Source organism: Eschrichtius robustus, chromosome 4, assembly GCF_028021215.1.
Source record: "Eschrichtius robustus isolate mEscRob2 chromosome 4, mEscRob2.pri, whole genome shotgun sequence".
In the NCBI taxonomy this organism is placed as follows: Eukaryota; Metazoa; Chordata; class Mammalia; order Artiodactyla; family Eschrichtiidae; genus Eschrichtius; species Eschrichtius robustus.
This window is the reverse complement of record NC_090827.1, coordinates 57,692,420-57,718,931: the sequence shown is the minus strand read 5'-3', so window position 1 is coordinate 57,718,931 and position 26,512 is coordinate 57,692,420. Positions and strand designations below refer to the sequence as shown.

Here is a 26,512-nt window from a genome sequence, read left to right as displayed (position 1 = left end):
TGGAGAAAGAGTGAGGGAAATGGGTCAGAAAAAGCACAAAAGGAATATCAATTGTATCAACATACCTTTTAAAATGTCTTGAAAACATTCTAAAAAAATACAGCATAATGTTTAAGATTTGATAAAGCTGGGTGGTGAGTACACAGGTATCAATATTATTATAATATTATCATTTATTCTTGGTATCTTTCAAATATTTACAATTAACATTTTTAATAGCAGTGTTTTTAAGGAGAGACTGTGGGAGTTATTATAAACTGCTTGCTATGATCTCAATGTTTGTGTCCCCCCAAAATTAATATGTTGATATCCTAATCCCCAGAGCAATGGTCCTTGGAGGTGGGGTCTTTGGGAGGTTGTTAGGCCCTGAGTGTGGAGCCTTCATTAATGGGATTAGTGCCCTTGTAAAAGAGTCTCCAGAGAGCTCTCTTGTCCCTTCCACGGTGTGAGGATACAGTGATACTTTCGTGTGTTTTTCTCCGTTAATCTGTCTTATGTCATTTTAATTCTTAGAGCAGCCAGGAGAACCTATAAGGGCAGAGGAAAATTTCTCCCTGCCTGGCAGGATAAAAAACCTGCCATTTACTCCCTCTGTGACTTTGCTCACTTTACCTAATCTCTGTGTCTCAGTTTTCTCATTTATAAAATGGGGCTAATAGTATCTACCTTATAGGTTTATGGTAAGATTTAAATTAGTGCATATCCGTGAAGAATTCAGAACAGTGCCCGGCACAAAGGAAATACTAGATAAGTGTTACGGACTGTTATTAAGTGTTTAGATGTTCGCCATCCCGTACCAGGCCCTGAGCTTCTTGGCAGTGGGGACAGTCTGCTCTCTGAATCCACAACGCCTAGAACAAAACAAGCTTGCACTAAATCTGAAGAAAAGCTTAATGTAAGTGAAGGAGAAGTGAAAATCGAGGACATGGGCTTCACTGTGAAGATGATGCGAGACGAGGGCGGCAGAGTTTTAGAGACGCCGAGGGCGAAGGGCCGAAGGCGCGCCTGCGCGGAACTGGCGCCCGGACGGCCGCGGGGCGCGGCTTCCCTTTCCCAGCCTGCGGTGGCGATCAGGTGGACTCGGGAGGCGGTGGAGGGGCGGGAGGAAGGGGCGCGGTCCCGGTCACGGGCGGGAGCGAGCGCGGAGCAGCGGCGCCCGGGGCGCACTCCTTCGCTGGCCGCTCTTCCGCACGCCCGTTCCCGGGGCCGCGCTCCAGGTAAGTTCAGCCTCCCCGCGCGTCGCCGCGAGCCTCGCCCGCCACCCCGGCTGCCCCGCGGCTCGGAGCCAGGGTCGCGCCTCGGCCGGTTCCCCCGCGAGCGCAGCGCGGCCCCGGGTCAGCGCTGGGCTGGCACCCACGCCGCGTACCGACCCGGCTGCGGGGTGCAGGGCCTCGGCGGGCTGAGGAAGCTGAGGCCCCGGGCAGCAAAACTGCCTGCCCTGGGAGGGTCACCCAGTTCTGCTCAGGGCGGGGCGCAAGCTGTCCCGGCGCCCTCGACCCTTGGCTTTTCGTCACAGCTAGCCGCGCAGGGATACAGTTGGCCATCTTGGCTCCCCCGACCCTCGGGTCTTGGGAAAAGAAAAAAAGCGGGGAGTCGGAACGGTTCTCCCGGTCCCTGGCGTCGTAAGAGGGCTGGCTCCACGCTCTGTTCTGAGGACTTGAAGCCCACCCATCCTTGTGAGCACGTCCCTCCTCTTCACTTAGGCAATTTACTTTATTTCACTTAATTTTTTTAGGAGGTAAAAGAAAAGTGTATTTACATATTGGGCGTTGGGAGTCCGAGAAGTTTGCTTTTCCATGAAAAGACTCACCTTTTTCTTTGATTGCAAGAGTCTGATTCACTGGACATGAATCATTCCCCTGGCATTTGAGTCAGCAGGTAGGGGATCTGAGTACTTGTTTGCAAGTGACCATATATAGGAAATTGTGGTTTCTGCTGGGTCAAGGAGCTTCTGGGTCAAGGAGGTTTTGGGTCGCTGGAGGCCCCTCGGGCTGCTCATAAGAAGGTTGTAACACGGCCCGGCTAAATTATTTCCAAGGATTTGTGTTCTACACAGTCAGACTGTCCTCCGCCAGAGCTACATTTACAACTTTCTATGAAAATTGTAACCCATAAAAACATTATTCTGTAAAGATATCGCCATTGGCTTTCATGAAGGCAGAAAACTTCAAACTGACGAGAAAGGGAATTCAAAGATGTAAAGAAAACCAGAAGCTTGTTCCCAGAGCCGCGTGGTTCTGTAGAGACATCAGTTGAAATATAGGGACCGAGGAGGAAGTAAAGGAAATGATGTAAACGCTGTAATCTCTTTCAGAAAAGGATGTTTAAGGTTCTGTTGTTAGGTCATTTAGCCTCCACTGTGGAGTAATTTTTCACTTCTTAAAACTGAAATCAGGGGCTTCCCTGGTGGCGCAGTGGTTGAGAATCTGCCTGCCAATGCAGGGGACACGGGTTCGAGCCCTGGTCTGGGAAGATCCCACGTGCCGCGGAGCAACTGGGCCCGTGAGCCACAACTACTGAGCCTGCGCATCTGGAGCCTGTGCTCCGCAACAAGAGAGGCCGCGATAGTGAGAGGCCCGCGCACCGCGATGAAGAGTGGCCCCCGCTTTCCGCAACTGGAGAAAGCCCTCGCACAGAAACGAAGACCCAACACACAGCCAAAAAAATAATAAATAAATAAACTAAAAAAAAAAAAACAAACTGAAATCAGTAGTAAATGTTTGTAATTTACAAATTATACTGAATCAACACATATTGAGCATTAGCCTTGACAGTGTATGGGCGGGGCACTTGGGTAAGGCAGAGGCTTGGGGGTTAATGTATCCCCTTGGACTGTGACTGCCTAGGTTCCCTAGAGGGACACTTACTCGCTGTGAGACGGAACGTTATAGTACAGTCGGCCCTCCATAGCCGCGGGTTTCAAAGTCGAACCGCAGTTGGTGGAATCAGCGGATGCAGAACCCGCGGGTAAGGAGAGGCGACTGTACTGTGCCTTTGTATATAGGGACCTTGAGCATCTGAGGATTTGGGTAAACGCGGGGCAAGATGGGGGAGGGGGCCTGGAACCGTGGATGCTGAGAGATTGACTGTACCTCTCTGCGCCCCAACTTCTTCATTTGCAAAGTGGAGATGTTCTTAATGATAACCAGCTCCCCTGGATTATTGTGAGGCTGATATCATTCATTCATTCAATAAGCATTTTTTTTTAGTACTTTCTGTGCCTCAGTGAACAAACTTGACAAAAATCTCCAGCCTTTTGCAATTGACCTTATAATGTTTCTTAATTTTTTTTAATTTTTATTTATTTATTGGCCAAGCCGCGCAGCTTGTGGGATCTTAGTTCCCCAGCCAGGGATTGAACCCGCCGGGCAGTGAAAGTGCAGAGTCCTAACCACTGGGCCGACAGGGAATTCCCTATTGTGTTTTTTTATATTACCTGCAACATACTAAGAACTCAAAACATTAGCTGATGTGATTACACATATTATTTCATTTAGTGCCAGCAACAGCCGTCCTCTCCCCTTTTTACAGATGAGGAAACTGAGGCTCAAAGAAATTGTGTCTAGTTTTAAGAGGCAAAACCAGAACTAATGATATTTTGTATCTGCTGTATATTTAGAGGGATGTAGCCGTTAGCCCTTGTAACTAGAAAGCTGACTGCCCTCCCCTACAGAAAGTAGGGAAAGATTTTCCCCTGAGAAAATCAAGTCCCTAGAAATATTTAAATTCCAGAGACTAATAGTGTCATTTCCTATTGAATGTTGCTCTGGGGCTATCACTGAATTTTTAGAATATTTTGTTCCCAGTAAGGGTGGGAGCAACTTTATTTCTAAGCCAGTCCTGGAGATTTGCCAGCATGTTTGAATGATGTCTACATATGAAAGTGTGTCTGGGTTCCCAACCAGGCATCCATCAAAGAATTGCCCTTTTTCACCTATGGTCCCTACCAAGGACTGGACCTTCCTCAAAGAGCAGGCATGTCTGTTTATAACAGGCTGTAGACTTGAAGCCTTGTAAAATGTAAATGAAGATTCACAAACACAAGGGATCAAACTGAAGCCAGCTGAAAACTGGGGGAGGGGGACAAGTTTTTGTTGTTCCCTATGATGGTAGTTAAAAGAAGTCAACAACCATTGTAGTTCTCCTGGATGTTAAATGAGTAAAAAATTGGCTTCCAGGAAACATATTTGCAAACCTCTTATGTACAGAGATTTTTTTTCTCTCTTGTTTTGAGCCCTTCACAGGTCTAGCACAGTCCCTTGTAGATAGATAGTTGGTGTTCGGTGATGTTTGTTTAGCAAATGCAGTACTTGATGTTAGGAAACATCCTCTTCCTGAGGTGGTCTCTCTTTGAATGTTGACTTCTGTTTTCTGGATTAGAGATAAAGGGTTAGGCTGAGATTATTGTGTTCTGAATCCCAGATTTATACTGTTCATACTTTTTTTTTTTTTCCTTTTAATAGGTTAGTGTGATCTCAACTCAAGAGAAAGGTGGGATATCATGGCATCTATCTGGGTAAGTAAAAATCAAGCCTTCATAGCACAGTAACTTATCTGAGTCAAATCAAAATACAGAAAATCAAAATATTAAGAAAAAATTTTATAAGTTGATAAAAGGTTTATGTGAAAAAATTAACATGCCCCAAAAGCTAGAGGATGTCTAAAAATAAGAAAATATTAAAATGTATTGTAAAGGTACATAGTTAAAATAACTTGTACTGACACCAAAGCAGGGAGGTCAATAATAAAGAATAAATTATGTGATTTGGGAATTTATTATAAGAAAAAGACATTTCATATCAGAGAGGAGAAGATGGCTTATTCAATAAATGATGTTAGGAAAACTTTTCGCTGTTTGAGGGAGAAAGTAAATCTGTATTCCTTCTCCCTTCTTACATGAATCTAAATTTCAGATGGATAAAATACCGTAATGAAAAAGACAAAATATGGTTGAATTTAAAAAATAATCTTGGAGTGGGGAAGGCAGTTACAACTAAGATACAAACCGAAAGCCTAAAAGAAAAATATTGATCTATTGAACTAAATACAAATTTATAATTTATGATAGCAAACAGTATATTAGTGGAGTCAGAAGACAACCCACAGGAAAAAGTATTTGCAGCACATTTGACAAGAGACTCATTTCATTAACATAAAAATAACTTGACTACATCAAAAAGAAAAAGGAACTCGATGGAAAAATTTGTGAGGGACATGAATAGGATACGAAAAGAATTATAAATGTCCAACAAACATATGAAAAGGTGCTATACCTTACTGGGAAATAAAGAAATGTAAATAACACAATGAGAAATCATTTCTATCTAAGTATTGGTAAAGGTGAAAAAAAATGTAAGAAGACCAGTGTTGCAGAGGATGTGGGCAAGACGGGCACTCTCATACTCTGTTCATAGGAGAGTAAAGTTGGCACTCTTTGGGGATGGTATTTTGGCCATATCTATCAGTGTTTAAATGCTCACCCTGTGTAATCCAGTAGTTCCACTTCTGGGTATTTATCATATAGATACACTTGCATAACGTTGAAGAAATAAAGGCTGATGGGCATTCATTTGTACTAATGAAAATACACAGAATAAATGGCCATCCATGGGTTATGATATTTCTCAATTGTAACTTATAGCCATTTTTATGTAATCATTTAAAAAATGAGAAAAAGTGAGTCTGCTGTCTATGTATTGACAAAAGAAAATGTCCAGAGTTATATTAATCAATAAAAAAAAAAATCCATTTACAGAATAGTACATACAGAGTGATTCTGTTTTAGAGAAAGAAAAAAGAAAAGAAAAAAATAGACACATAAGGACTGTATTACATGAAAACTTTCTGGAAAGGTGGAACTGTGAGCAGGGGCGCTTTCATTTTCAATGCATCACCTTCTGTGCTCTGATTCTTTTTAAAAAATTTTTTTTCTTTTTCTTTCTTGGGCCGTTCATGCGGCATGTGGGATGCTAGTTCCCCAGCCAGGAATTGAACCCGTGCCCCCTGCATTGGAAGCACAGATTCTTAACCACTGGACCACCAGGGAAGTCCCTCTGATTTTTTTTAATGATGAAAATACATTATATTTTATAAGCGAGGGGCAGAGGGGCTTCAAGAATAACCCGTATGGAGACATGAGCAGGCCTTGTGATGCACGGTGTCGGTAGATGTGCTATTGTGAGGCTTTGCTTGGTCCCAGATTATTTTCTGTCACTGGCCCGTAGGCTGATCTCCCCCTTTCCAGGTCTGAAATTCCTGCTGCTATTATGGATATGTAGTAGAGTCAGATGAAAAAAAATTTCATCTCTCCAAAAAATTAGTCTCCCTCTAGCCCTTGTCCATTAGTGAATCGACATGGAATTAGTTGTTCAGGCTCTCCAGCTGACACCTTCTAAGTTATGGCACATTTCTGAAGGGCTGGGAGAGACCTAGGTGAGTGTGAGAGAGGGTGTAGTTGTTTCCTACTGCTTCCATAAGCAATCACCACACATTTAGCAATTTAAAACAATACCCCTTTATTATCTCCACAAGTTCTATATGTTAGAGCCCAAAATGGGTCTCATAGCGCTAAGATCAAGGAGTTGGCAGGGCTGCATTCCATTCTGAGACTTTGGGAAGAATCCACCTCTGAGCTTATTTAGGTTGTCGGCAAAATTTAGTTCCTTGCAGTTGTGAGAATGAGTGCCTTGCTGGCTGTCAGTGGGGGCTATCCTTATCTCCTGGAGGCCATTGCCAGTCCTTGTGTGTGGCCCCCTACATCTCAGAACCGCAGCGGTGCATGGAATCCTTCTCACGCTTGCAGTCTCTCTAGCTTGCCCTTCTGGGACATCTTTCTTCTGCCGTCCTCTACTTCCTCCAGCTGGAGACAGTTCTCTGCTGTTAAGTGCTCACATTATTAGATTGAGCCCACCCGGGTAATCCAGGATAATTTCCCTATTTTAAGGTTTGGAGCCTTCATTGCATCCTCAAAGTCCCTTTAGTCATGTAACATAACACATTCACAGGGTCCAAGGATTACCGTGTGGACATTTTATTTGGGAGCCATTATTCTGCCCACCACAAGGGGATGGTAGCATTGGGCATCGGGCAGCAGGAAATAAGGGACGGGAATAGACGAGAAAAGGGAAGCTGTGCTGTGGGCAGGAGGGGAGACTGGGGGGGCTCGAGTGAAGAAAGAGGCCCTAGCCAGAGAGGGGCTCCTACTGCCTCGCTTTTTCTTTCCTATTTTCCTCCTGTCTCAAATTAAAGAACTAACATTTATGAGTGAGATATCTGAGAGCAAATATTAAAAACAACTCAGAGGGACTTCCCTGGTGGCGCAGTGGTTAAGAATCTGCCTGCCAATGCAGGGGACACGGGTTTGAGCCCTGGCCCGGGAAGATCCCACATGCCGCGGAGCAACTACGCCCGTGAGCCACAACTACTGAGCCTGTGCTCTAGGGTGCGCGCCTAGAGCCCGTGCTCTGCAACCTACAACAAAGAGTAGCCCCCGTTCACCACAACTAGAGAAAGCCTGCGCACAGCAATGAAGACCCAATGCAGCCAAGATAAATAAATAAATTTATAAAAAAAAAAAAAAAAAAAACAACTCAGAGCTACTATGGAAAACAGTATGGTGCTTCCTCAACAAATTAAAAATAGAATTACCATATGATCCAGCAATCCCATTTCTGGATAAATATCCTAAGAATTGAAAGCAGGATCTTGAAGAGATATTTGCACACTTGTGTTCATAGCAGCATTATTCACAATAGCTAAAAGCTGGAAGCAACCCAAGTGTCCGTTGATGGATGAATAGATAAACAAAATGTGGGGTATGCATATTGTGGAATATTTAGCCTTTAAAAGGAAGGAAATTCTGACATATGTTGCAACATAGATGAACCCTGAGGGCATTATGCTAAGAGAAATAAGCCAGTAATAAGAAAACAAAATACTGTATGATTCCATTTATATGAGGTATCTGAAGTAGTCAAATTCATAGAAGCAGAAAACAGAATTGTAGTTGCCAGGGTCTGGGGGGAGGGGGAAAGGGGGATTTGTTGCTTAATGGATATAGAGTTCTAGTTCCATACAATGAAAAAGTCAAGTTCTGGAGATCTGTTTTACAACAATGTGAATATTCTCACCACTACTGAACTGTACACTTAAAAATGTTTAAAGTGGTAAATTTTATGTTACATTTTTTTTAAACCACAATTTAAAAAACTCTCAGATTTCTGTAAATACTCTTATCACTGTTTTATCTGTTCTCTTTTTCCCTCGTAACACAAAAGCACATACACACCCAAACACAAATGAGCAATCAGTCCATGCTTTTCTACAACACGGTTGATCGTTTGTGTTTACCAGTGTATGGTGAATTTATTAGAGTGATATGATCAAGAGGGAAGATTTCGGTTGCGATTTCAGTACATTACTGTTGGAGATGAAAGATTAGCTGGTTTCCTAAGTCTGTATATTCTATCGAGGAGTGTTGAAACCCTCCCATTGTTTCAGATGTTGCATTACTATTTCCTTTGTTAAAATTTTTGAATATGGTAGCCACACTTTTCGAAAGTTTGCATTACATAACTTTGCTTTTATGAAAGATCTGTGTTAGTACAGGCACACATTGGAGACATTGCAGTTTGGTTCCAGACCGCTGCAATAAAACGAGTATCGCAATAAAGTCACATGAATTTTTTGGTTTCCCAGTGCATATAAAAGTTATGTTTTGGAAACCATGAAACTCCTAGAAGAAAACATTGGCAGAACACTCTTTGACATGAATTGTAGCAGTATTTCTTGGATCTGTCTCCTAAAGCAAAGGAAGTAAAAACAAAAATAAATAAATGGGACCTAATTAGACTTAAAGTTTTTGCATAGCAAAGGAAACCATTGACAAAATGAAAAGGCGACCTACTGAATGCGAGGAAATATTTGCTAATGATATGACCGATAAGGAGTTAATATCCAAAATATATCAACAACTCATACAACTCAACATCAAAAAAGCAAACAACCCAATTAAAATGTGGGCAGAAGACCTGAATAGACATTTTCCCAAAGAAGACAGGCAGATAGCCACTGGACACATGAAAAGATGCTCAACATCGTTAGTCATCAGAGAAATGCAAATTAAAACCACAATGAGATATCCTCACACCTGTCAGAGCGGCTGTTATCAAAAAGAACACTCATAACGAATGTCGGTGAAGATGTGGAGAAAAGGGAACCCTCCTACACTGTTGGTGGGAATGTAAATTGGTGTAGCCACTATGGAGAACAGTATGGAGGTTTCTCAAAAAACTAAAAGTAGTTTAGTTTTGACCATATGACCCAGCAATTCCACTCCTGGATATATATCCAAGAAAACCCAAAAAGACTAATTTGAAAAGATACATGCAGCCCAATGTTCATAGAAGCATTATTTACAATTGCCAAGATATGGAAACAACCTAAGCCATCAACAGAACAGATGAATGGATAAAGATGTGTGTGTGTGTGTGTGTGTGTGTGTGGTATATATAAATATATATAAGACACACACACATACATACATACAATGGAATACTACTCAGCCATAAAAAGAATGAAATTGAGCTGTTTGCAGCAACATGGATGGACTTGGAGGGCATTATGCTGTGTGAAATGTCAGACAGAGACAAATAATGTATGATATCACATATGTTGAATCAAAAAATTCAACAAACTTGTAAATATAACAAAAGAGAAGGAGAGTCATAAATATAGAGAACAAACTAGTGGTTACCAGTAGGGGGTGCAATATAAGGGTAGGGCAGTAAAGAGGTACAAACTGTTAAGTATAAAATAAACTATAAGGATATATTGTACAACATGGGGAATATAGCTGATAAAAAAGTTATGTTAACACTATACTGTAGTCTGTTGTGTAGAATAGCATTGTCTAAAGAAACAATGTACATACTTTAATTTAAAAATGCTTTACTGATAAAAAATGCTAACCGTCATCTGAGCCTTTAGTGAGTTGTAATCTTTTTGCAGTAGTAACATCAAAGATCACTGCACACAGATCACCATAACAAATATAGTAATAATGAAAAAGTTTGAAATATTGCTGGAATTACCAAAATACGACACAGAGACACGAAATGAGCAAATGCTGTTGGAAGAATGGCGCTGATAGACTTGCTTGATGTAGGGTTGTCACAAACCTTCAGTTTGTAAAAACACAATATCTGCAAAGCAAAATGAAGTGCAATAAAGACATGATATGCCTGCACCTGTTTTTGGTAACTGAAAGAAATCCAAAGAGGATTTTTGCTTTTATGCCATCAATGTATTAATGTAGGTCTTTCTTAAAACTGAAGTGGCATAAAATGAACTTTTGAAAATCTGGGGATGCCCTTGGCTTTACACCATTTCAGCTTATGGAAGGTTTCATAGAGATGGTCTGCATTAAGATAACGGGGGAAACCTGTGTATCTCTGTTCAGGCTTGGCTTCTACTACTTCACCCCTGATGAGAGGGCCTGGTATCTTATCAGTTTGTACTCTTTGAACTCAAGGTCTTTGTCAAATGTTGCCTTTACATCTATAGCAAGCACTCAGGCAACACACAAATGAGAATGTCTTGGAACATTTTTATTAAGATACCATAGCAGTATTTTTCCTATGTGTGCCTTTTACAAGGCTGGCTTTCTCATAGGAATACTCTGAGCTCTTTGCTCCTTGGTCAATTCCTAACTTACTTTTACAGAATAATAATGAATGCAACAACTATTTGAACCCTCAAATTAATATTTTTATTATGCTACTAAAATTTTTCAACATTAGCTCATAAATCACTGTCACCATCATGAACTGTTGTAACATCCGAACTAACTATACACTCTCCCTTCCCCATTCCAAATGCTAATTTGCAAAATGAGGAAGGGGAATATAGAAAGACTCTGGAACCAAGGGATAAAAGAAACTTTATGAAAATATAACTTCCTGTAAACATGAAGGAGTTCATCCAAAGGGTAGCTAAACAATGAAAGCAGCGTGTACCTAGTGCAATGGGCTCTACCGGAGCAGAAAGAAGACCATCCAGCCACAACCCCAGTTCTACTTTTCATGACTCTCTAATTGATTAAAAGGCAAACTCTTGAATAGGACCTTGAGCAAATTACTTAGTCTCTTGCTATGTCTGTTTCCTCATCTGTAAAATAAGTGTAATAACAGTACCTACATCATCTAGGCTTTGAAAGCGTTAAACCAGTTCATGGGAAATGCGTGAACAGTACCTGGCATGCAGTGAGCACTCAGTAGATATTGTAATCATTATCATTTCGGTATATTGGCTTTTTTCTAAAAACATATTCCTTGATAATTAATATCCCTGCTACTGTTTTAGTGAAGAAGCTTCTGCCTGTTTCCTGGGCCTGGTTTTAGTACAAATCAACAGCATCCTCTCCCCATTGGAATGATTTTCTCAGAGCATCTGAAACCAATGGATTTTCCCCAAATAGATGTTTTCTGACCATGCCTATTTTTAGTATTTTCTTGCATTTATATATATATATATAAAATATTAAAAAAATATATATATATATAATATGACTATTTTTTAGAGGAGTTTTAGGTTCACAGCAAAGTTAAGAGGAGGGTTCAGAGGTTCCCCGTGTGCCCTCTGTCTCCCACACGTGCGTGGCCTCCCCCATTGTCAACATCCCCCACCAGAGGGGTTCATTTGTTGCAATTGATGAACCTACATTGGCACATCTTTATCACCCAAAGTCCGTAGTTTACATTACAGTTCACTCTTGGTGTTGTACATTCTATGGGTTTGGATGCTTATATATATTTAAAGGCATTCTATGGGTTTGGGTGCTTATATATGTTTAAAGATAATCCTCTGTTCTCACTCCCAGTGGGTGGACCGCAGTACAGTTCTGACACTCCCTAGGACTAGCATCAGACTCCACAGGTTTAAGAGCTCAAGCCTCACTTCAGACACCAGCGGCAAGTCTCAGAGCCACCTGCTGTTCTGACCCAGGGGCTATAAATTAGGAGGTTTCCATGACCTTGATCAGTAAGTCTCTAGAACACCTCATAGAATTCACTGAAAGTGCTGTACTTACAATTACAGTTTTATTATAAAACCTACACATAGAGCAAACTCTGGAAAGGCCCTGGATGCAGAGCTTCCAAGCCCTCTCCCTGTGGGGTCAGGGCACCTCACCTTTCCTGCATATCAATGTGCTCACCGGCCAGGGAGCTTCTCTGAGCCTCGGCATCCAGAGCTTTTACTGGAGTTTCATTGCGTAGCCGTGACTGATTAAGTCACTGGCCACGATTGAACTCGGTCTCCAGTCCCCTTGCGTTCCCAAAGTGCCAACCCTCTAATCACATGGCTGGGTCTTTTTAGTAACCAGCCTGCTGCTACAGCTATCTCATGGCCCACCATGACTCACCTTATTAGCACAGTAAAGACACTCCCATCTCTCAGTAAATTCCAGTGGTTTTTGAAGCTCTGTGGCTGGAACCCAGGACAAAGATCAGATATATCTTTATTATACCATACATATATAACTCACATCAAGGCAGCATAGAGTTTTCAAAACGTCATATTCCTGTATTTTTTACTAAAAGGCTATCAACACTAAGGTACCGGTTATCTTAGGCTGATCGGAAGCTCTGATTGGAAGTTACATCTTTAATCACAAGTGAGACTGGGGGAAATGAGTTAATGTTTTGTAATAGATACAGATTGGCAGGCAGGGTCACTCAAAACATGGGATCCATGAAGAAATACAAAAAGGGATGCTTGATGGTGGAAAGTTTGGGGAAGGTTTATCTAAGGTGGAAACTTGCTAATAGGAGAAGCTACCCCATCATAATATGTCCTTGGTGAGAATTAGAGAGCACAGCTTCCCTTCCCCACCCCATCCTTCCTCTCTTTCCTGGGAACAAGATTGGTGTAGTTTGACACATGAGGATACAATGTTCCCATTTCTGCAGTGTAACCCAGAGGAAGGACACCAGTGGTAGGGCTCCCAGGAAAGGTGCAGTGTGCTAATGTGGAGGGAATTTTGGGAAGGCAGTGCCTTTCAAATTCTGCCCCATGGATGACATCAGCCCCATGCATTTGGATGTTTTTGGTACTGGGTACAAAGCATTCATAAGAGCCCCATCCACTTTCATATTTCTTGGTTTGGTGGGACATCCAACTAGACCTTTCTTTCCTGGTTTGTTTGCTCTTCCCAACCATGCAAATTTAAACCACGTATGGAGAAGACACCTGTGTTACATGCATGTGGAGGTGCTGAATTTCTTCTGTGGTCTCCCTCCTGTCTACTGCATCTCAGGGCTGGATGATCTGACTTATAACTATTTTCATGGAAATGGACTTTTCACATCCCAAGCAGTATAGGTATCACGCCTGATTAGGTACTTTCAACATGATTGTAATTTCCTATTTGGTGTGTGTTTCAAACCACGGTTCCTGAAGCTTCTTTAGGTAAATACTGGCACTCAGAGAGTTTCACAAATGGTCCTCTGCAGGAAGTTAATGAAAAACAGGTTAGACCTGGATTTCAAATCAAAACATTTAGAGCTTTGTTTTAGGACAAACCCTGGAAAGAAATACTAGGGTTACAATCTGAGTGAATACAATCTGAGTGAAAAGAGAGAGGCTTCCTGGGAATGAACGGAATGAACATTAACGGGCTGCTCTTTGCCACTCCCTGACCCAGGCTTAACCACCAAGGAGGGAGGGTCCCTCTTTTATATTTAATTATAATAAAAAGTGTAATTTGACAATCTAACTTGTTGCTGTTGAAAACGTTATAGATTGAGAGCAAGGAATGTGAAGGGGAGAAGGTATCATTTGACTCTCTTGAAAGTATTTTTTTTTTTTTTTGGTGGATGCAAAGCAGTTAGAAAACATAAGTATTTTAGAGTACTGAGTAATAAGATTAATACAGAGGTCTCACATGAATTAAGAGAGTAAGTCAAAAGGGTAGAAAATTCTCAAGTCTGCCCCTTCCTCCATTCTCAGATCTTTGCTCCTTTCTTCTTCAACTATTTGTGTTTGATTAAATACCTCGCCTAGGTTCTGGAGGCATGTTTAAATAAGAGTAGTGACAGTCTCATGTGAACAGGGTTTACAAAAGGTGAAGAATGCGTTTGTCAGATTTTTGAGATATGGCATGGAGCTCTGAAAAGTCTGGTAATGGCATTTGAGAATTATCAAAGAAAACAAGACCCAGAACAAGAAAGCATTTTGTACTCATTTATTCATGCAACAAATATTTACTAAGCACCTACTATGTGCCAGATACTCTTTTAGGCTCTGAGGATACAGCAGGGAAAGAGAAATAAAAAAGCGTGGAGCTTACATGCCTCTGATTTTATTAGGGAAGAGAGCTAATAAACAAAGCAATAAATGTATAGTATATTAAGTCAGTTTTAAGTACTCTGGAGAAGAGCAGAGGTGGAGAATGAGAGTGATAGGATACATTATTTTCTGCTCAGATATGTGAGCAGAAGTCAACATGGAGTGAGGGAGTGAGCTGGGAGGATATTTGGGGGAAGACCATCCAGGCAGAGGGAACAGCAGGTATAAAGCTCTGAGGCAGAAGAGCAATAAGAAAACCCCAGTGAAGTGATAGAAGGGGGACAAGGAGATTTGGGGGAGCATTGCAGTTCTCTTCTTTTGTTACTTCAGGGTCCTCCAAGGGCCACAAAGAATCCCTATAGCCCTGACAGCCTTTGCATGAACTGCAGAAGGAGTTTCCACTGTCCAGGTTTACTTTGCATTAGGAAATATTTTTAAATCTGTAGCAACTTGTTGTTAGGATTAACAACAAACTACTCATACGAAATCCATGAAACAGTGCATTTTAACATCATATCACGTGAGCATTAATGACTTTGGTCATCGATGCAAGAAATCTTCTTCCCAGGATGTTACAAACAGTAAATGTTCCTGATCTTAAGTCCCTCTCAGGTGGATCCCTCTTCCCATAGAAGTGAAGTGGGAGGAGAGTGAGTGTCACCACTGTACTCCCCAAATCCTGCCAAGCCAGCCACCATTCTCCAGCCAAGAAGATGTGATGAAGCCAGATTTCTCACTTCAGTGAGCCAAGTTCCGTGTATCTTCCACAGTTAGAGTGAAAGTCCCTTAAATGCAGGTGTCTCCCCCGTAAGATGAAGTTAGATATGCACAGAGCTGAGGATGTGGCCAGAATAGTCTTCAACTCTCTGTGGCCCTTGGCTGAGAGGAGAATTTGGTCACGAAGTCTTAGCTAAGTTGAGCTCCTGACTTTGATTGTGGTACAAAAAAATAATTCTCAGACACTGGTGCTATATGACTCAAAAGAAGATGAATACAGCTTATTTATAATCTGCCGCAAACAAATAATGAAAATGATTCTGAGAAAGAAGTTTGTGTTGATGAAGTCTTTCCAGGGGCCCAACGTTTCAAGCTCAATCCAGATAGTTGGCTTTGCTGCCTTTGACAGAGAAATGCTGAGTGCTTGGAGAGACAGGAAGGAAGATACAGTAGAATCACTGGAAACATCCCAGGTGCATCAGGCATCCATCTGGGCTTGTGGAACCAGATTGAAAGACCTAGCATAGCTTGTGGTGCCGAAAGAGGTCATTTATGTAGTCCGGACATCTTCCAAATCTCCCAAGATACAATGATCACTTTGATTTCTAGACTATCAATATTTGAAGGAAGCAACCTCATCAGACAGCCAATTGTGTAGTGTAGACCTCGGAGAAAGCCCACACCTTGGGATGTCATTGTCTTGCTTCCATCTGCTTCCAGCAGACTCACTCACAGTTGTTTATTAAGCCCCTAGCTGGAGGCCGAGGACTGGGCTAGGAGCTGGGTATGCTGTGAGTAAAACAAAAGCTCTCTGCCCGGGGCTTCCCTGGTGGCGCAGTGGTTGAGAATCTGCCTGCCAATGCAGGGGACACGGGTTCGAGCCTTGGTCTGGGAAGAACCCACATGCCGCGGAGCAACTGGGCCCGTGAGCCACAACTACTGAGCCTGTGCATCTGGAGCCTGTGCTCCGCAACAAGAGAGGCCGCGATAGTGAGAGGCCCGCGCACCGCGATGAAGAGCGGCCCCCGCTTGCCGCAACTAGAGAAAGCCCTCGCACAGAAACGAAGACCCAACACAGCCGAAACTAAATAAATAAATTAAAAAAAAAAAAAAAGGAGAAAAAAAAAAAAGCTCTCTGCCCTCTGGAACTTTAATTTAGAGGAGGCGGAGACACAGATATAAACAGAGATATTGAGGAATGCTGAGTGCCCTAAGGGGGAAAGGGTGCTGAGACAGAATCACAGGAGAGGACCCTGTTAAGTCAGGATCAAGTGGCCCCGGGCAGACCTGTCAGAGAAGATGGCCCTTAATCAGAAGACTGAAGGTAGGAAAACATTCCAGATAGAGGGAACAGCACAAACAAAGGCATGAAGATGAGAAAGATCACAGTAGGTCAGCTGGAGTTTTGGAGAGCTGAAGTGGGATGGGCAAAGGGGAGAGTTGGCTCCAGGTGAGGGTGACAAGGAAGGTTGGGCCAGATGTTGCAGGGCTGCGTGGACAGGGCAAGGAGTTTGGACTTTATTGAATATCCAACGGGAGGTCAGAGAAGGGTGTCCAGTAGGAGAATGCCGTGACCTGACTTAGATCTTTCACAGATCCCTGGGCTGCTAGAAAATGTGGGAAATGGCTAGAGGTAGGCATAGAAGGAAGCAGGAAGGGAGACTAGGGCAGATGTCCATGTCCAGGGGAGCAGTGATGGTGACTTGGATGACAGGAGTGCCAAAGAAGGTGGGGAGAAGTGCACAGGAGATTCTCTTTTTTGAGATAGTCTCATCAGGTCTTGCAGATGATTGCATTTGGATGGAAAGAGAAGGAATTGAAGGAGACCCCCAGGTTTCTGGTGGTTGGTGGTGCCATTTAAAGGGACTGAAGAAGAAGAGCAAACTGGGCACGAGCACAGAGACTGGAGCCAGATTGCCTGGGTTCAAATCCTGGCTGTGCCACAGGTAAGTTATGTGACTATCAGCAAGTCTTTTAACTCTCCGTGCCTCAGTCTTCTCCCCTGTAAGATGGGATCATAATAGGATGGGTTCTGAGGGTTAAATGAGCAAATATCTATAAAGCACAAATAAGTACCATGTAACTGATACATGGTAGAAGAAATCATTTTGAAAGGAAATAATGAGTTGATACATGAGATATAAGCAGTGTTCAAAATAGAAGTCTGGGCTGGGAATACAGCTGTGGGAGTTGTCTGCATATAGAAGGGGAGGTAGCAGAAATTACCCACAGCAGGAGTAGAGGGAAAGAAAAGAGAAAGAGACTTTCCATTTTAGAACCTACTTTATAGATGTCAGCCAAAGGGGAGGAGCCAACAAAGGAGAGGCCCAGGAGGCAAAAGAAGGCAGGGGTCTGGCTGGGTTAACCCTGAGTGACACATGCTTCTAAGGAATCTGGGTTTCTCTTTATTATAATCTGTGTTTTATGGACACACAACATAAATCGCTTGTTTGTCCCCATCTTCCCTAATTTCTGAGTCACTGACGTTCATCTTTCTACTCCAGCTCAACACCCTCCTCTGTTATCACATTCCAGTGCTCTGGCTCTGGGACTCCCCTGATGAAATCAGAACAAGAAAAGCTGGCAAGTATGGGTATTTTCTCCTTTGAGTGAGCACAGGAAGAAATGCAGACATCTCCCTTGAACCTCTTGGATGCATGCAGACAAAGCCATAATGGCATTCTTGCTCCTGTCAGGCATCCCTGAGGCTGCCAATCCCTGCTTTCCCCACGCCCTGCTTCTCTTTACTGGCCCCAGGTGGAGAGCGAGCCTGCAGTGGTGATGGGAGCCTTCTGTCTGCAGTGATCACTGCCAGCCTGAGGGAAAAGAAAACGACGCTACCCTTTGCCGTGCAGGACCTGAGTGGTTACCAAGCCTTTTCTCTGGCTTCTTCCCTGATGTGTGGTTTCCTGGGGCTGCTGTAACAAAGTACCACAAACTGGGTGGTTTAAAACAAGAGAAATTTATTATCTCACTGTTCTGGATGCTAGAAACCTGAAATCAAGGTGTTGCCAGGCCATGTTCCCTCTGAAACCTGTAGGGGATCCTTGCTCACCCCTTCCAGCTTCTGATTCTCTGGCAATCTTTGGTGCTTCTTTGCTTGAGGCTGCACAACTCCAATCTTTGCTTTCACCTTCCCTTCACAATTTCCCTGTATGTCTCTGTCTTCACATGGCTGTCTTCTAAGGGCACCAATCATATTGGATTAGGGACCCATCCTTAGTTAAGACCTCATCTTAACTAATTACATTTGCCAAAACCTTATATCCAAATAGGTCATATTCTGAAGTAGTATGGGTTAGGACTTCAACATTTCTTGAGGGGGAGGGGTGGGCATAAGTCAACCCATGCCACCTGCCTCACTTGACCGTATTTCATTTCAGGGCCTTTTATAGTAGACTTTCTTTGGTTTTGAAAACCACTTTTTCCTGGAAAATTGAATGAGAAGTTTTATATTTTCCAAGTTTTGATCCTTTTATTTATTTATTTATTTTAGTCTACTCCAGTTTTCCTTTTATCCTAAATCCTCATGACCCAGCAGAGTGTTCTGACACTGAGCAGAGAGTGATCATTTCTCCCTGGCTCTTCAAGAGTTCCTGAGTCCTGAAGGTTTATATGAGGCTCTGATTTGAAAGCTTAATTTTGGGACATGGCCTTTCCAGGGCTTTAGGAAGTGATGCGGGATTTGGCTTTGCCTCACCTTCAAAACGTACCTGCAGCAGCTGCCTTTCTTGCTCTGGAGTGTTTGGCTTTAAATATGTTCCTTGTCAGCAGGATTGGCACCCTATGTTTTTCTCTTTCCTCCATTCTTCTGAATATAAATGTTTGACTTCTTGCAAACGCAGTGTCCTTTCATGAAGAAATAGATATGACTGACTTTCCCGAGTCAAGGACAGACTGGCGTCTCTCAGGGATAGTGGCAGACAGCTCCCCAGGCCTGGCTTGGCCACACCAGTGGCTTCAAGGTGTCATGGGCTATGACTGACATCTGAAGGATAGTTTTAGAGGGTCAGGGAAAATTAAATAGGCATGAAGAAGAAAGATGCATCCTAGCCTAGTCATTAAGAGCAAAGACAGACCAATTGCCGCCTGTGAGAACTTGGGCGACAGCTTAGTCATCATCTGCAAATAGGATTTATTATATCTGCTTTATCAGTTTACTGTGAGGACTGAATGAGCTAATGCAGGAAACGTGCTTAGCAAATAGTGAGTAGCAGCAATTGTTATTAATATAAAGAGCTCCTGTTGTTTCCTCCCTTTATTTGGACATTCCTTGCGGTAAATTTATTTTCCAGCTGGTTTCAGGATCATGTTCCCTTTGGGGGCATCTGAAGGTCAAGTTTGAGAAAAGAAAAGCAGCTAAATGTGTTTAAGGGATGTGGATGGAAATCTGATCAAACATGATTTAAAAAAAAAGACTTTGCCAAGTACTCATGTGATGTCCTGCACTAGCGCTGACGCTTTGTTAGGGTAGTAGGGTTCACAGAATAAGTATTGATTAGTAATTTAAATGTCAAAGAATTAAGCCTGCAGTGGAGCAGGCGATGCAAGCAGTTTGGTTTGGCTGTAAAAATGCCAACATTCCTGCAACAATGAGCTCATCATCAAATTCTTATTCCACGCCCACAAAAGAATCTATGGCTTGTTTGCTCGATTTTGTTTTGGTTTTCTGGGCAGCTAAGAACGAAATAGGGCAGTGATTCTCAAACACGTTAGTGCATTAGAATCCTCTGGAGGGCTTGTGAAAACCCGGATCCTGAATCTTAGCCCCAGAGTTGTTGATTCAGTAAGACTGTGGTGGGGCCTGAGAATCTGCTTTCTAGTAAGTTCCCCGGCAATGCTGGTACTGCTGCTCCGGGAACCACACGTTGAGAACCACTAATATGGAATTTCCTGAGGCCTTATGATGTGGTGGAGACCTCAAGGCATTTTAGTTACAAGGAAGTGGGTTCAAATTCTGGGGCTGTACTTAGTAGCAGAGTTATGTCAAGCAAATAATCTCTCTGAGATGCAGTTTCTTCCATTTTTAAATGGAAATAATAAAATCCCCCTCTTTAAGGTCACGGTAAGAGTTTGAATAAGATGTCTGTGAAGCACCTTGTTCACTGCCTGACATGTATTACTTTAAAAGATTCCATTAATTTCTTTTACTGTAAGATTTTTTTTCATAAGTCATATATTTATCTCTGAATGTTTTGGGCAGTGAAGTCTATCAAATGAATATACTGCTCATTTAAATGAGCAAAGCACTTTGAAAGATTTCACTAAGATTCCATTTCAGAAGTCCCGTGCCATTTTTCACACAGGTGTGTGTGTATATGTGTGTGTGTGTATGTGTGTAGTTTTTTCCTTTTATTCAAACAAGTAGCTCCTCCCCATTAAATTCTTACTAGGTAGCAAGTTGCATAATGGATTGGGAATTTCATCCTTCTCTAGTTTTGTGCATTGGAATTTCAGCATATTTTGATGTATAGGTAGCAGAGGGCAGTGAAAAGGTCACAGCTAGAATGGAAACCCTGAGTTTTCATAGTTCATGGATAATTAGAGTCTGACTACAGTTTTGTCTTTTGTATTCAGAAGCAGCCATGTGAATATCTGCATGGCACAGAAGCACCAGGGGAGCTTCTAAAACATGTGCAGTCTAACACCTCATTTCTAAAGACCATGATTCCATCTGTCTAGAGCAGGGCCTGGTCATATGCATTTTAATCAACAAAAAATCAATCAACCGATCTAAGAAAGAAATGGAAAATTTTATTCGAACCCAATTGAGGATTATGACCCAGGAACAGCCTCTCAGAAAGCTCTGAGAACTGTTCCACCATCTAGAAGTCAAAGCACAGTTGTATAAGTTTTTTGAGACAGAGGGCCGTCCATTAAATGACATATTATTGACAGTTCACACAATCCAGATCTGCAAGTACAAAGTGGTGGGTCATGATCAAGAAGGAATGTCATCTTTTAAGGAGTTGTCTTGTTGGTGCCGGGAGAATGTTGTCTTTATGGCTGAGCAGGTATTCCTGCCAACGGGGGAGGTTTGGTCGATGCATAATGCAGATACACAGTGCACAGTAGAGGGGAGAGAGGAGGCCAAAGGGCAGAGAAATTTTTTTATGTTTAAATTCTTCTTGTCTTGCCATAAAATACGAATTTTATTTCACAAAAGAATCAGCCCAGGTGGTACCAAGACTACGTTTTAAGACAGACTAGGAATGGGCTGCAATGTTCAGAACTGCTTTTAAATTCTGAAGCTTAACTAGCTATGTGGACTTGAACAAATTCTCCAATCTCCTTAAATCTTGGTGTCTTATACGTGACATGGGTCATTCTTACTCATTCATCGGTGCTGTTGTGCAGGTTATAGTTAATGTATAAAAGGCGCCACAGGGGCTTCCCTGGTGGCGCAGTGGTTGAGAATCTGCCTGCCAATGCAGGGGACACGGGTTCGAGCCTTGGTCTGGGAAGATCCCACATGCCGCGGAGCAACTGGGCCCGTGAGCCACAATTACTGAGCCTGCGCATCTGGAGCCTGTGCTCCGCAACAAGAGAGGCCACGATAGTGAGAGGCCCGCGCACCGCGATGAAGAGTGGCCCCCGCTTGCCACAACTAGAGAAAGCCCTCGCACAGAAACGAAGACCCAACACAGCCATAAATAAACAAAAATAAATAAATTAAAAAAAAAAAAAAAGGCGCCGCAGTGCTGGGCACAAAGCACTCAAATGCTCCAATATTGTGATGGTTCTTCTAAAATGCCAGACAGGGAAGGTGGACAGATAAGATAAACACGGAAGTTCATAAATGAATGGAACTGAAATGAAGCCAGTTGGCTGTGTGAATCCATAAAATATTTATTAAGCCTTGAAGAAAGAGAATTCTCCAAAGATTATATTGAAGTGACTGATTTCTTACAGGTCGTTTAGATCAGGCACATTCACAATTAGTTTCTAACTTGTTATAATTACTTTTTTAGAATCAAAACTTTATTTTAGGTACTTTAAGATGAAACAATGTTGGATTGTATTGAAATAAATTGTTCAATCCAATCTACTGAATCAACAGACTATCATGTTTTACTGTGCCAGAACATTAATTTTCCGTTCACTTTAATGTGACAAGATAATGTCCTTTCATGAAAATATTAAACACTTCAGGAGAGCCTAAATGAAGCCATATTAACACAAGAAAACAAAGCCAATATTACCCAGTAATAGGATAGGAACATCAGTTTAGAAAGAAAACATTGTTACTGTAGAGACAGACTTTTATTCAGAGTTAGGAAGTACCATATAAGTACATGTTTACTTGGATTTTTCTCAATTTCTCTTAAGCAGTTTTAAGATATTTTATTCCTTCTGTAGGATGGTCTTTCTCAGCTTACTGACAAGTTTCTACTTTATGTGCTTAAAATTAGTATCATGGCATTTTTTACTTCCATGCTATTCCTGAAGACCTATGTCAGTGGAGCTTTCAGAAGGGAATTTATCTGCCACAATTGTACATCCATTAAACAAAGCTTAAGAACAGACAGTCCTAATGGGGTTTTCATTTATGGATCCTTTGGTGTAGGTTTTCCCAAGGACAATGGTCAACATTAATTAAAACATCTTGAAGTCTATAAACCGCAGTTACTTCTAGGTGAGATACAGTGAAGAGCTTTGAAGTATCACTTGAAAAAAGAGGATGTAGGAAATTTCCACTTTCTCACTGCTTTCATGCAGATATTACTTTAAAGCAAGTGTTCTTCAGAATCACCATGATTAACACAATTCATTGCTCTAAAGAATGAATGTTTTATATTTTCAATTTGTTACACAAGAGAAGAAAAGGAGAGGCCTTACTATAAATGTGGTAGCTGTCATATTGCCTGCATATCTGGGGTGGGGAGACTCTCTTGAACCACTCCTGAAGTGATAAGAAGGTGTGCAAATTATGGGTTTGTTGTGTGTTTCCAATAGGCATATGGGAATATGCGTATGTAACATAAATAAAGATGTCACTTTGGACTAGTGAGACTGTCAGATATTTTCTTCTAGGTTGGACACCGAGGGACAATGAGAGATTATCCCGGCTTTAGCGCATCAGTGGATGCTGAAGCGATTCATAAGGCAATCAGAGGAATTGGTGAGTGATGCTTTACAATCCCTTTTTTAATGTTGAAGCACATCAGGAAGTTAAAGCTAAAAATGCATGGGTTCAGGTTGCCCAAGTTGCCTTACTCAATTAGAGAAATTATAAGGTACTTTAAAAAATTGTGAAATAACGTGGAAAAGTATAGGGAACCCAGTTTTATTATATCTTAATATTTGCCATGTTTACTTAATATTAAACACTACCGTGACCATCACTGCTACCAACAACCATCATCATCATCATCACCATAAATCATTATAGATACAGTCCCTGCCGATTCTGCCTGGATCTCATTCCCACCTCATTCCCTAGAGATAAACAGCATTCTAAATTAGAATTTATTCCCATGAAACTTTTAATTCTGTACTCCATATGTATGTACATATTGTTGTGCATGGGCACAAACAGTATAAATTGAAATCTACTGTATGTTTTCTTCTGCAACTTGTTTTTTTGTCCCTTAACATTATGTTTTTGAGATTTATCCGTGTTGATATCTTTAGCTCTAGTTCATTAATTTTTTTTTTTTTTATAAATTTTTTTTTAAACATCTTTATTGAAGTATAATTGCCTTACAATGGTGTGTTAGCTTCTGCTTTATGACAAAGTGAATCAGTTATACATATACAATATGTTCGCATATCTCTTCCCTCTTGCATCTCCCTCCCTCCCACCCTCCCCATCCCACCCCTCTAGGTGGTCACAAAGCACCGAGCTGATCCCCCTGTGCTATGCGGCTGCTTCCCACTAGCTATCTATTTTACATTTGGTAGTGTATATATGTCCATGACACTCTCTCACCCTGTCACATCTCACCCCACACCCTCCCCATATCCTCAAGTCCATTCTCTAGTAGGTCTGTGTCTTTATTCCCGTCTTGCCACTAGGTTCTTCATGGCCTTTTTTTTTTTTTTTTCCTTAGATTCCGTATATATGTGTTAGCATACTGTATTTGTTTTTCTCTTTCTGACTTACTTCACTCTGTATGACAGACTCTAACTCCATCCACCTCATTACAAATACCTCCATTTCATTTCTTTTTATGGCTGAGTAATATTCCATTGTATATACGTGCCACATCTTCTTTATCCATTCATCTGTCGATGGACATTTAGGTTGCTTCCATGTCCTGGCTATTGTAAATAGAGCTGCAATGAACATTTTGGTACATGACTCTTTTTGAACTATGGTTTTCTCAGGGTATATGCCCAGTAGTGGGATTGCTGGGTCATATGGTAGTTCTATTTGTAGTTTTTTAAGGAACCTCCATACTGTTCTCCATAGTGGCTGTATCAATTTACATTCCCACCAACAGTGCAAGAGTGTTCCCTTTCCTCCACACCCTCTCCAGCATTTATTGGTTCTAGATTTTTTGATGATGGCCATTCTGACCGGTGTGAGATGATATCTCATTGTAGTTTTGATTTGCATTTCTCTAATGATTAATGATGTTGAGCATTCTTTCATGTGTCTGTAGGCCATCTGTATATCTTCTTTGGAGAAATGTCTATTTAGGTCTTCTGCCCATTTTTGGATTGGGTTGTTCGTTTTTTTGTTATTGAGCTGCATGAGCTGCTTGTAAATCTTGGAGATTAATCCTTTGTCAGTTGCTTCATTTGCAAATATTTTCTCCCATTCTGAGGGTTGTCTTTTGGTCTTGTTTATAGTTTCCTTTGCTGTGCAAAAGCTTTTAAGTTTCATTAGGTCCCATTTGTTTATTTGTGTTCTTATTTCCATTTCTCTGGGAGCTGGGTCAAAAAGAATCTTGCTGTGATTTATGTCATAGAGTGTTCTGCCTATGTTTTCCTCTAAGAGTTTGATAGTGTCTGGCCTTACACTTAGGTCTTTAATCCATTTTGAGTTTATTTTTGTGCATGGTGTCAGGGAGTGTTCTAATTTCATACTTTTACATGTATCTGTCCGATTTTCCCAGCACCACTTATTGAAGAGGCTGTCTTTTTTCCACTGTATATGCTTGCCTCCTTTATCAAAGATAAGGTGACCATATGTGCGTGGGTTTATCTCTGGGCTTTCTATCCTGTTCCATTGATCTATATTTCTGTTTTTGTGCCAGTACCAAACTGTCTTGATTACTGTAGCTTTGTAATATAGTCTGAGGTCAGGGAGCCTGATTCCCCCAGCTCCATTTTTCGTTCTCAAGATTGCTTTGGCTATTCGGGGTCTTTTGTGTTTCCATACAAATTGTGAAATTTTTTGTTCTAGTTCTGTGAAAAATGCCAGTGGTAGTTTGATAGGAATTGCATTGAATCTGTAGATTGCTTTGGGTAGTAGAGTCATTTTCACAATGTTGATTCTTCCAATCCAGGAACATGGTATATATCTCTCCATCTATTTGTATCATCTTTAATTTCTTTCATCAGTGTCTTATAATTTTCTGCATACAGGTCTTTTGTCTCCTTAGGTAGGTTTATTCCTAGATATTTTATTCTTTTTGTTGCAATGGTAAACGGGAGTGTTTTCTTAATTTCACTTTCAGATTTTTCGTCATTAGTGTATAGAAGTGCAAGAGATTTCTGTGCATTAATTTTGTATCCTGCTACTTTACCAAATTCATTGATTAGCTCTAGGAGTTTTCTGGTAGCATCTTTAGGATTCTCTATGTATAGTATCATGTCTTCTGCAAACAGTGACAGCTTTACTTCTTCTTTTCCGATTTGGATTCCTTTTATTTCTTTGTCTTCTCTGATTGCTGTGGCTAACACTTCCAAAACTATGTTGAATAATAGTGGTGAGAGTGGACAACCTTGTCTTGTTCCTGATCTTAGTGGAAATGGTTTCAGTTTTTCACCATTGAGGACAATGTTGGCTGTGGGTTTGTCATATATGGCCTTTATTATGTTGAGGAAAGTTCCCTCTCTGCCTACTTTCTGCAGGGCTTTTATCATAAATGGGTGTTGAATTTTGTCAAAAGCTTTCTCTGCATCTATTGAGATGATCATATGGTTTTTCTCCTTCAATTTGTTAATATGGTGTATCACATTGATTGATTTGCGTATATTGAAGAATCTTTGCATTCCTGGAATAAACCCCACTTGATCATGGTGTATGATCCTTTTAATGTGCTGTTGGATTCTGTTTGCTAGTATTTTGTTGAGGATTTTTGCATCTATGTTCATCAGTGATATTGGCCTGTAGTTTTCTTTCTTTGTGACATCTTTGTCTGGTTTTGGTATCAGGGTGATGGTGGCCTCGTAGAATGAGTTTGGGAGTGTTCCTCCCTCTGCAATATTTTGGAAGAGTTTGAGAAGGATAGGTGTTAGCTCTTCTCTAAATGTTTGATAGAATTCACCTGTGAAG

General features: G+C 41.5%; 1 protein-coding gene across 3 annotated transcripts in view; it reads left to right on the top strand.

Moving 5' to 3' along the window:
• Nucleotides 1-1,113: 1,113 nt before the first annotated feature.
• Nucleotides 1,114-26,512, top strand: part of ANXA3 (annexin A3) — a 63,672-nt gene continuing 38,273 nt past the window's right edge. Inside the window, exons 1-3 of one of the 3 annotated variants that reach the window (XM_068542133.1) lie at nucleotides 1,114-1,217; nucleotides 4,464-4,516; nucleotides 23,098-23,185. In XM_068542133.1, coding sequence (XP_068398234.1) covers nucleotides 4,502-4,516; nucleotides 23,098-23,185 — 103 coding nt within the window. In that variant the 5' untranslated portion in view covers nucleotides 1,114-1,217; nucleotides 4,464-4,501. Of the gene's footprint in view, nucleotides 1,218-1,349; nucleotides 1,677-1,781; nucleotides 1,879-4,463; nucleotides 4,517-23,097; nucleotides 23,186-26,512 lie in introns of those variants that run through there. The other 2 variants (XM_068542134.1, XM_068542135.1) reach the window with 2 other exon arrangements.